Source organism: Scophthalmus maximus, chromosome 2 (assembly GCF_022379125.1).
Source record: "Scophthalmus maximus strain ysfricsl-2021 chromosome 2, ASM2237912v1, whole genome shotgun sequence".
Taxonomy (NCBI): domain Eukaryota; kingdom Metazoa; phylum Chordata; class Actinopteri; order Pleuronectiformes; family Scophthalmidae; genus Scophthalmus; species Scophthalmus maximus.
In genome coordinates this window covers 31,197,852-31,210,000 of record NC_061516.1, presented here as the reverse complement: position 1 = coordinate 31,210,000, position 12,149 = coordinate 31,197,852, and the positions used below count along the sequence as shown (strand labels likewise).

At 44.0% G+C, this 12,149-nt stretch overlaps 1 protein-coding gene across 1 annotated transcript in view; it reads left to right on the top strand.

The window, feature by feature from the left end:
* adm2a (adrenomedullin 2a) overlaps positions 1–9,298 on the top strand; it is an 11,964-nt gene extending 2,666 nt beyond the window's left edge. The window contains exon 3 of the mRNA XM_035626178.2: positions 5,550–9,298. Within this exon, the coding sequence (XP_035482071.1) occupies positions 5,550–5,961 (412 nt within the window). The 3' untranslated portion in view covers positions 5,962–9,298. The remainder of the gene's footprint in view (positions 1–5,549) is intronic.
* Positions 9,299–12,149: the final 2,851 nt, after the last annotated feature.

The window sequence follows — 12,149 nt, the reverse complement described above, 5'->3', positions numbered from 1 at the left end:
GGACTGAACCCAGGCGGGGACTGAACCCAGACGGGGACTGAACCCAGACGGGGACTGAACCCAGACGGGGACTGAACCCAGGCGGGGACTGAACCCAGGCGGGGACTGAACCCAGGCGGGGACTGAACCCAGGCGGGGACTGAACCCAGGCGGGGACTGAACCCAGGCGGGGACTGAACCCAGACGGGGACTGAACCCAGACGGGGACTGAACCCAGACGGGGACTGAACCCAGACGGGGATTGAACCCAGGTCTCTGTGGCACTAGGCAAACACGTTTTTCTCTTTTCGTCTCTTGTTGGTGCTTCTATTGAAGAAAAAAAATGTTATCAGTAGCTTTATACGACACTAGTTAAGGGAAGTAGTACATTATCAATCCCCAAGAGGGAAGGGGGCTGGAAGAAACGCAAGGCTTTTAAAGAAAACGCTGATCATTTTCTGATAAGAGTGCAAGAAGATCTCGGGTGGAGTGGCCATGACCATCTCTTGCAAGTGCGTGTGACCTCACGTGTTCAGGCGGCGAACACCTGCTGCTGAAACCTGACCGTGGCGACGGGATGCTAGGCTCCCGTATCCACCCTCTGTTTGTGTTGGTCTGGCCTCCTCCGCTGCACCTGCACGCCAGCACCGCCTGCCCCCTTCACTCCCAGATCTGTGTTTGAAAGCATCGCGAGCCACATGGGTCACCTCTGCGTTCCACTCTCAGTACGAGAGAAACTGACGCAGGGTCTGAAGTAGGCTGTCCTGACTTTCCCGTAACTCGCTAGAACCTCAAACCAATATTCCCTTTGGACCCAACATTCATATTGTTTTCCATTGGACATTTTTTTCACACTACATGCACGCTGCAGAATTAATCTGTGAGTAAAAAATGACTGAAGTTGCAATGTGACCGCCTTGTTATCATCATCAGAGTAGCATCATTTCAATACAGAATTATTCCCATTATCAACTTATCTGAACCAAGCCCCTCCGGAGGCACCATGATCACCCAGTCGAAGTCAATTTAGCAGCAACAAGATCATGATCCCTCACTGGCTTCCCACCGTGAACAAAGCGGAATCGTATCCCAGCCTTTATGGTACAGGGCAAATACTTTTTTTCTCCTCCTGGACTCTTTGTTCGGATCAGACTTCTTTTAGAATGACATATTATATTGGAGAAACCTCATTACTTGAACTCATGCGCCTGTAGCTGCCAGTCCGAGTGATAATATTCTTGATCATGAAAGTCCTCTCAGAGAAGGTCTGCCATTGGCTGCTGTCATTTTTATGAAGACCTTTCGCAGTGTAGCTGACCCCAGTCTATACAAATATATTTCACTCTGACAACTGAGTGTTCCCTCCCTCGATACTCCCCGTGTTCCACATTTCTCACTTTGCACATCTCACAGAAGACTGCTGCTGGGCTTTAATCATGACAGTAAATTCTCCGTCTCCGTCGACTCCACGGAGCACATACTGTTCTGGTACCATCGCAGACTGACAGCACGAGACATTTTTCCCACCAGTGGACACTGCGCGTGTCTGGGCTCAGATGTCTGTCATTCCTTCCCTGTTCTGTGTTTGTGTCCGTGCTGTCCAAAGGCGCTGTAACAAAGGCCGGTGGGCGTCTCCAAACAAGGAGAAATTGCATGTTGCTTGGATCCGACGCTGCACACATACTCTTCATTGTCCATTTACGTAACTTTTATGCGGGGGGAAAAAAAGCCAGACAACAAGTTAAATATGGCTTAGCGGCGAAGCGGCTTTACAATACAGTTTCCAGAAATGGGAAAAGGCTTGTTGCTTCGAGACGTAGGAGATGTTGAGCTGATTTGTGCTCAGGCTTGCTCCATCTGGATGAGGATGATGATGATGATGATGATGATGATGACATGTCAGTCTGTGTGTTTATCTCGTGGGTGCAAATTTGCTCAAACTCTTCAAGGGCAAATAAAGTACTGTTTTTCTCCAAACGATTTGTTAAATCATTAACTCACTCTTGTATAAGTGGATTTGAAACGCGTCTGACAAAGACTCTCTTAACATAATATTTACCTGAGGAACAGACTGGATTCACGTCTCGCAGGACGGCTTCACTGAGCCACTATCTGCACATTCAGTTGATTGGGGGTCCGTTCTCTTGATTTGCTATCTCCATTCTGACATACTTACCACCTATCAAGGAACAACAAGTTCATTACTCTGTCATCATTGCGTATACATGCTTGCCGAATGATTGAAGCCGGATGGCCTCTACTGTAAATCATCTCAAGAGAGGCCTCTTCTCGTATGCTCTTCCTTTTTGGCTTGGACTGTTCACATGTATATATTTATATTCAAACCGTCCTATGGCTTTCATCAGGGTAAATTTGACCAAACCCTGAGGCTGAAGCTGAGGAGGGTGATCGCTGCGACCAAAGAGGCAGAGAATTCCACTGTGGATCAATGGCTGAGACCTAAGTTACACCCTCCACACCTTTAAAGAGCTGGTTTCCACTCCACACAGAAAGCCACACCAATATTGTACGTGTAAAAAGAGCAGCTTGCTGTAAAAGTGGATTAAATGGGTTAAGGAAAACATGGGGCTTCTGAGGGCAGAGAAAACCTGCTGTTGTTTGACGTTGATTGCAAGTGTTGTGTCTACTCTTCATCACAATGATGCCGTTTCAGAGCAGACTGCAGTTTGCAACTATAATGGACCCTGTCTGTCCATGTAATTTACTGGCTGTACTGTACTTAGTGTGTTCAATGTCCAACATTGCTTGCAAAAAGAAAATGTAACATCCAACTGAGGTGGTTATGAAAGCAGCACTGCTTCTGAACAACTAGGTCCAGTGTTCCTTTGGAAATAAATCACCAATCCTGCATTTCTGTCCTATTTTTTGCTAACAACAATCTCCCCACTGTTACCTAGTGGAAGATTAGAAATGAATGTACAATATTAACTGCCGATTAAGGCCGTCCTTGATAAGCTTCAGCCTCTTTGGTAATCATGTAGTGTATCAGCAGCATGGTCCTCGGTATGGTGTACCCTCTGCTCAGGTTAGGATGCAGGGAAAAGGTATGAGAGGACTTTCTCTCTATATGGTTGGGCATGACAGCTGAAAAAAAAGTGGCATCCTCTGAGTTTATGCTAAATTTTGCCTGCCTGTCGGAGACAGGTCACCGATGCAGGTGGGATCTCTCCCCCCGGTGCTGCTGCTGGTCAGTCTGACTGTGTTTGTGTGTGAGAGAGAGAGCGAGAGAGCGCTGCACACAGCTCTACTCTCCCGCTCGAGAGAGGTCAAAGCATTGGTGTCAACCCACTTTAAAGCAGTTTAAAAAAAGGGAAACTGCAATAAATATTCATACAGACATACACAAAAATGATGTGATGAGGCTATGCAAGTTATTTTTATTATCAATGTTACATATATAGTATATGGAACATAAATAGTGCAGTGTGGTGCAGGGCCACCACTGCTGCCTTGTGACCCATGTAAAGAGCTTTCACTCTGCAGACAAGGTGGGTGTAACTTGATGATGTGGCACCACAGCACACCGAGCCTGTACTGGAAATAGTGCTGGCCTCTGTCTGTGGCCTGGCGTTACACAGCCATTCATTCAGCCACTGTCACTGTTGGACAGCAGGTCCTCTACTGACAAACCTGCCAGCAGTGAGTCTGCAGCTGAAGTGACTGAATAGAACAAAAGCTTCTCATTTCTGAGAGGAATCCCGGAGCCACCGCAGCAGGGACTTTAAGAGCAGCTGTCTGCTGCGACGGCTCACGTCTCAACCGCCCAGCGTGAGTGAAGAGTCAGTGTTCAAGGTGAAATAACATTAGTCAGCAGTTTACATGTGGAACACACTTTTCGTAATAAGATCAGCCGTGACGTAGGGAAAATTGTGCCAACCCTGCCACTGTGAATCTATTTTTTTCCTTTTGACTCAGAAAGGCAAACGGATACATAACAGATATATTTGCCCTTGTGCTGTAGTTTTAGGAAGCTATTGTTAACATTTGACATTTTCATCCAATGAATCCAATGGCTGCCAGCTGCAATGGTGCTTTTCTAGTTACTTCTCCGGGCGCTCACCAGTGGTGATGGGTGAACACTCAGGGACTTGAGTCACACTGTGCTGTACAAACACGTCAGAGACAGTTCGGTGAGGAGCTGCTGGGTCATGTTGTAAGAAGCGTCCGTCTTTGTCAAACAACGAACAGATGGCGAGTCAGTTGCAGTTGTGTTTGCAGAACGGCCCGTACCCGCTGGTCCATCTTCACCGGTCATTAACGCTGATGTGGAGCATCAGAAAGCCATTTTTCATAAAGGCTTGGCTTACCTACAAAAACACATAGGTTCTTATGTAATTTAAGTGAGAGTTTTAGTTTTGTTTGAACCTTTTCAACCCCAATCAAATTTAGGGTAAATGGTATTTTGTTTGTCGTAGTCGAAGTGCTGAACCACTCATGAGCACCTTCTCTTTTTGAAAACAATACCCTGGTTGTTCCCGACAATTCATAGACTTTTTTACTGGAACTACTGCCAGTGGTGTTCAGTCAGGTCAAGTAAGGCAAGGAGCATAGAGCACATTGAAATGGGCATTTGCTACTGATAAAAACTTTCTATAAAAACTGTTTCTAGCAACTGTTGTAGACTAAGGAAGGACATATTGCTGTTTGAGTAATGAAAGTGTCCTTTTTCAACGCTTTGAGGAACACAGTTCAAATCCCATTCAGCTCTGTTGTATTAGGGTGACGCAGAGGTTTCCAACGCTGACAGACCTGGACACCCCAAAATATCTGCATGGCTAGATACTTCGAGGAGTTAGTAAGAAAATATGCAATTTTGATGAACTGACCCTTTAAAGAGAGAAATATGTGGGCAAAAGATGTCTACAGCTTGACTTAACTTAATTGGAACATGGCAGAAGAATCCTGAAGCAAGTGGTCTGCATTCCAATCCCAAATAATTTAACCAGACGACAAGTTTGTTTTAATAACCAACTGAGATTTTAATGTTGTCATGTGAAGCCCAATAAGATCATGACTTACCTGGTGCATTGAGGTACAGGGCTTGATTGTATAATATAGCACATGTTGTGCTAGACGACATGTGAGAAACCATTGACCTGTATGTCGGGCATTGAGAGATGAGCATGGTGTCCAGCGAGCCACTCGTGTGCTCAGACAACAGGCAAAATGTTTTGTTCGTCAAAGCTGCTTTTTGCAGTTAATGGGATTTCTGCAGGATTACCAGCGCCCTGACAACTTTATAGCTACAAAGCTGGCAGGAATATTTTCATCTTTATCCTCATTCTGTCCCCATTCTACCCATAGGCGCCACAATCATTTATGCACAGAGGTTTCGACAGTTTTACTTGCCATGCTAACTAGGAGTGGTCAAAACTAAAATATCTCACCATCAATGGGATAGATTGGTCATCAAAGTTATTAAGTTGGATAATGTGCTGGATGAATTGTGTTAACTTGCAATTTCATTTCTTTGATCCCAGTTAATGAACGAGAGTATCACAAGGAGACAGACTGTACAGTTTCTCACCTGATTTACATTTTCTCCTTAGGTTTGACCTCCTGAGCAAGCTCATCAACCAGAGAGAGGATAAAGCCTCGGCATCAGGAAACCAGCCTGACGTTGCCATCCCCTCTTCAGCCCCCAGCCCATCCCCAAAATGGCTGCCCGGTTTCCTTAGACACCCACCGGCCTCAGGAGTGAGAACAGCCTCGCCAAGTCTGGCATGGCTCACCAAAGCTTTGCCGATCAAGAGGAGGGCACTGAGGGTTCGCCGCCAGGCCCACACAGGTTCGAGAGGGGGGCACCACTACCCCCATCATGCCCAGCTGATGAGAGTGGGTTGCGTGCTGGGAACCTGCCAAGTGCAGAACCTCAGCCACCGACTCTATCAGCTCATCGGTCAGAGCGGCAGAGAAGACTCGTCCCCCATTAACCCTAGAAGCCCTCATAGTTTCGGATGAGTTAGACACCTCCAAACACCCACAGCAAGTCTATCTATATCTCCATTTATTTATCTCTTAATGTATTACTGGTAGTCTTTGCATTAGAGTTTGATGTAGTCCATAACTTTTATCTATCCATCTCAAATGACTGAATGTCGTGCCTTGCTACTTTTTATGCTGATTAATGGATCTGAAGATTCAAATTCAAGATCATAAATGGCTCAATCCCTTTTGAAACTGCAAATTTGAGTCCTCCCCCGTCCAATTTCCCTCTTGAACACTCAAAAGAAACCAAGAGGCCGCGGTTTGGCATTTTAATCCCGATAATGTAAGAATGAAGGCTTGTCTTCAACACCGTCCAGCAGTTGGGTCCAGTCTGCCAGCTGACCTCCCCAGAGGCGGTTATCCCGCGGCCCATTGATCAAACACTTAAGCCCCTAATGTGGATTTCAACCTGCACTCTGAGCTGGAGCCCTGTCAAAACCAATGTATTCCCAAAGACCTGGTAATTTGACCCCATGAACTCTTTTTACTCTTTTTTTGTGCTCCCGTTCCATTTCACGACTGCATATGTGATTTCAATATGAACACTGACATGCCTGGAATAGTCAGATGAACTGGGAATTCATCGCTCAGCAAGACTTTGTGTTTCACGACCACAGTTTACATTGAAACCAACCACAGCACTTGAGTTAAACCCAAGTTTAAGGAGTCAAGACTTAACCACATAAAACCCCGGCTGAAAAGAAAAGAAGAAGAAGTTTCAGAATCCAGCGCTTTGAAAGGAATTTCAGTGCCTAAAGGATCCGTGTCTGTGCTGCATTATAGCAGCGGGCTGGCCAACACAGTAGGCGGCAAAGTGAACCTTGGAGCCATGGATCAGCACTATTTTGCACCACCGCTGGCACTTTCTCTGCCAGAGGCCAAGTCTGAAATATTAGCCCTTTCACGTGATTCATAAGTTCCCCCTGCAAGTCAGGACTTTGGGTTGACGGCAGTTTAATAAACCTGGCTTAATCACTTCAGTCATATGTACCGCCACAGCAGGGGAGGGGGGGGGGGGGGGCCCTGAGCCTCCCATGGTCTGCACACTCAACACTCATACATAAATATAAAGAGTGAGGCATATGGCTTCCACACATTTGCACACATGCAGCCTTAAAGGGTCAGTTCAACAACACAAGAAAAAACAAGAAATTGCAGAAACTTGGGGATTTTGGGGAGTAATGTGAATTCTCAATCTAGAAAAGAAAATGCTGCTGTTGCATTTTTTTGAATGCGATGTTCAAGTGCTGCGAACGTCACAAACAAACAGGCTAACTTTGCATCGGTCAATTAGAAAGTTGTTGGGTGTTTTTGCTAATTTGGTTGAACTGGCCCTTTAAATGGTTATGGCTAAAAACAAAAATAAATCCACATTTATATATGTTTTTAATAAAAGTACACTGAGATGATTCTTCACTGCAAGGGACCAATTAAGTCAAGTAGACTGAGGTCAAAGAGAAGTGCTCTCACCTCTTCTTTCCCTCTGTCGCTCCAGTGTGCAGTTGGGGGTTGTCAGCCCGTGTTCTCGGGCATCATTTGATGATTAGAATAACTAAAACAATTTTCTTCCAATTGGTGGTGATAACGTGCCACAAAAAAAACTGAACTTTATTTAAAATATATGAGACAAGGTCAATCTTTCTTTACGTTTCTCTTTTGGCAATACCTGACAGCACTCTGCACCAATATACGACATTCTGCTGGCGGCCACAGGCAGCCTGAGAGCAGTGCGGGTTTCTAATGAGAGACCACAGTGACCAAAATGTTAGCTGTCAGAGAGCTCCCTTTCAAATAAGAACACAGAATAGTGTAGCAGCATCACAAATGCATGCCCTGACATTTCCTGTTCTCTATTTATGTCCATCTCTGAAATGCTGGGAAGATGATGGACCGGGAACAACCGAGGTCAAGCTCTCCTCATAGTGCACGGTAACATTTAATCAAAAGGCAACCAAAACTATGAAACCCCTATATTTTTTAAAAGGAACATATTTGTATGACATATGACTTTCCGACTTCTAAACTTCTGTACTTTACAGGAGCCTGATCTTAACGTGTTTCATTGTGGACAACTCAGTTGCTGGCCCACTTTCCACTCATTTAGATTACGATTTGCTTCAGTCATTAAAATATTGTAGCTTTTGCTATTTAGCATGTCATTTTTCCCAACATACAAGTTCTGTATTCGTGAGAGCATTAGTCTAAACTCACCAAATACCTGGCAATACTTGACATCTTATATTAATGTGTTCTTCTACGTCTTAATCTGTGTTTCTTCTGCATCAACGGCTTCTTTATATTTAGACTCGAAGCCCCGTGCTGCCTCTTTCCTTTCTCTTCTATCTGTATTCATTGGAGCTGGAGGTCACAGGGTAATAATCTAAATCGAATCTGTTCATAGGCTTGCTGAGGTGAAACATGCCATTCTCTCAGCTGTAATGCAGCTAATCATTGTCTCGTGACAAATCATTAAAAGGCTTTTAAACGCTGAAAAACCCCTGGTGGATCTCTCTTCTTTGTGAAATGTACTGTTGCACTCGTACGTGCGTGTGCATGTGTTGGAGCTGAAGTATGCAACGTATCAGGACACTTATCTCCCGTGTGTGATCTGTGCTCTGGACCATTGTGCCACCACTCTCTTTTCTCTTTCTTTCACGCAGTATGTTTTGTGACGTCGGGCATTGCGTCATGTCAAGTTCTGTGAGCAAACGTTCTGTGTACACGACCGCTAATACCTCCCCATGGAAACATGTACAGATATCATGGCTCAATACTGCCAGGACATACAGTAGGAATGAGGGCAGTGTCGGCATGTACAAGCTGTTTCTGTTAGTTTTGTACAACATAGGAAGATCTCAGTCGGCCTATTCTGTGCTCGTTTTCCATTTGAAAGTCACATGATCTGCTTCAGAGTCACAGGAAAGCACTTTAATGCATCGATGTGTTGAGCGGTAGTTTCTCACAGCTTGAATTTCACTCATTGTACTGAACATGTGAACGTTGAACGAGGTTCCTCCTGTAAATGTGTTTGAAGATGTCAGTGCTGTAAGCGGGTGAACTCCATGTGCACCTGTGAATGTGTGTGTGTCATATATATATATATATATATATATTAAGCCAATTATTTAAAGTTATGTATTTAAGTTATCTTTGTAAGTTAATATCTGTATGTCACCAAAGACTATTTATCTTCTATTTTTCCACTGCTCCTTCAACATGACCTTATGTTGGAAGAGGAAATCTTAACTGTAGTTCAAATGTTACTGTTTGACAATGTCCTTCACTCTGTAAAATAAAGACCTACACTGTAGCGTGATGGAGTGGAGACTATGATTTAAGAGTATGAGTGTGTGTGTGCCTTCATAAAGGAAATAAAGACATACATGACAGAATCATATAAGGGTTAAAAACCCCAAAAGGCTTCACAAAAAACAAAGATATATATTATAAGCATGCATACATCTATATGTATTTCCTCCCTCTTCCGTGATACCATGTCCTTGACCAAACCGCTGTGACCCAATAGTCAAGCAAGTCAATCATTACGTGACAGGACCGACAGATCTTACGGGGAACACGGCACAAGGGGAATCGAATGTGGAGAAACCTATGATCAGGCTCGGATGTGACAGCCACCACGTTCGCAGTACAGGTCGTACGATCGGCAGGAGTTAATGATTGACGGGTTTGGTTCATTTAGTACCTGGTAAAGTAGAGGAGAGGCCAGACAGGGGGAACAGCTCAGAATTCATGAATATTTCCACTTGCTCATTTCATGTCCTAAAACCCTGAGCACATTATTATCATCATTAGTCTGGAGGCAAAGCTGCTGTGGATTTTGACCCAAGTGTTCCGTCTGTTCCCCTCCTTCAGCATTACAGGAGCTAACCAGCTTATTCCAGGCTGTTGGACTACATCCCAACATGCCGGGTCCCGGATCGGCTTGTGCCAGGACTTCACTTTAGCTGCAGTTGGGTGACAAACAACAGGAAAACAAATCAAACTTTGATTGATTAAGTCTAAGTTGTATTAGAGTAAGTTCAGTACTTTATTTATCCCAAATGGTAAAACTTGCCGTCAGGAGACAGAATAAAAAACAACAACACAAGTAACAGGAACGCGCAGGCTTTCAGGTCACCTGATTCTCTTCAACCCTTCTGGAGATGGATGAACAGTATTTTCTCATGTTATTTTCATTCTCATTACTCCTTTAAATTAAATGTGTCCTGAATGCGCCACATACTGTATTTATTCCAGTATTTGACACTCAATTGCATATCATACTCAGACAGAATGAACATTACATCACACAAAAGAAATTCTAGTTGTCTTGTTATTCAAACCCACAGGAGAAACACCGTGGTTTCTCCTGTGGGTTTGACTTTGCAACTCGAGGTTCGACATTGAATGTGACATATTATGCAAAAATCCCTTATTCAGTTTTTGTGCACATACACGTTGGAATCTGTGGAGCCTCCCGGCCCACAAACTGGTTCAGATTTCTCTCCCACTGTGATGTAACAGCTGGACTCTTTTGGGGGTAACCACGCCTGCAATCTGAGAACTCCACTTCACTGGTGAAGGGGCGTGACACTTTCTACAAATTTTGAAATCGGTTGACCAATCACCACACACTGGGCCAGCTGGCCAATCAGAGCAGACTGGGGTTTATCTGGAGGCGGGGCTAAAAGAAATCCAGGCGTTTCAGACAGAGGGTGGAAAGAGGAGCTGCAGGAATGGGCAGTATGAGAACACTGAAGCCTTTTCTGAACATTAGAGCATGTAAACCTTTTCAAGTGGTAACACAAATTAAAGTATCAATCTGAGTATGAGCATAATATGTCTCCTTTAAATTTCAGTGTCTGGACCTAAATGTCTAGAATATTTTTGTCCCAGTATGTATGGATTGAAGCCTTGGAAAGCCTTGTGACTAACTAATGCACAACAACTTTTCTTCTATTAGTGATGGGCTAGCTATTACATAATTGAAAAAGCAGCAAAAGTTCAACTTACACAACATAAAGTCCCCCTACAACCACATGCCACATATTCAGTTTTGATATGTGCAGAAATAGAAACCAAGACATGGTTTAACAAGCAACCAACCTCTGTATCTACTAACCATCAACAGCCAGCATTCATTTAGCCCAGCATGACTGTACACAGGAACTCCAAGTCCCGTCATCTCAGTGAAGCCGTTGGTTCACCGACCCTCCAACGTTCACGTTTTATGAGCCAACTAAGAACACGCGACATGAGAACTTCACACGCGGGACAACGATGTAGGAAACATAGCAGACATACTGTATGACATTCATATTTCTGACATATTCCAGATCTGTCAGTCTGATTAGATGTTTTAAGTCAGTTTCCCTTGCACATTAGAGATTTTTGCTTTGAGTGAGACACTAACTTTTAGTGAAGTATTAGAACGTTATTTGTGATATTTGGAGATGTTTTGGGCCTTTCCACATTTTTGTATGTGTAAATTGATCATACACATAAAAACAAGAGAAGCAAAACCCACCTGGTGAGCAGCCTAGAAATTCAAGGGCCCGGCATTGACCCATTCAGTTTTTTGTTTTGTGAGTGCCACACTAAAAACTGAGTTCCCCCTCCAGGTGGTTTCTAGGTCCCGCTACAATTTTTGAAACTTACCTGCACAAATGAAAAACAAACACATTCCTTCTCTGTGGTTCTATTGGGTCCACGTGCCTTCCTGTTATCACTTTGCTCCCATGCTTTATCTCTAGGTAAATAACAAATAGCCAAATGTCAACCAGCACAAGTTATGTCACCTCGTCTTGCCTGCAGCTGATGCATGTCAGCCAGCAGAAAGTGTGTCACATTCCTCACATGTACAGTACAATTTAGGCTTTAACTTCGCTCTCACCGTCTTTGGGTCACATTTAATGAGAGACTACGGAATCCATGTGCTGTTCCACAAAAAATAAAAATAAAAATTGGTAACCACCAAGTGGAAAAAATCATCTTGGGTGACTGGAGATAGATGACTTATTGCAGTGACTTCTAACCTTGTGGAAACTCACAGAAGATCCAATCCTGTTCCTGTTATGTAATGGAAAACCATATGCCAACAGTATTTAAACATAGCAGATGGTGCTATGACACTTCTCAACGTCTAGGGTTCATATTTCAAG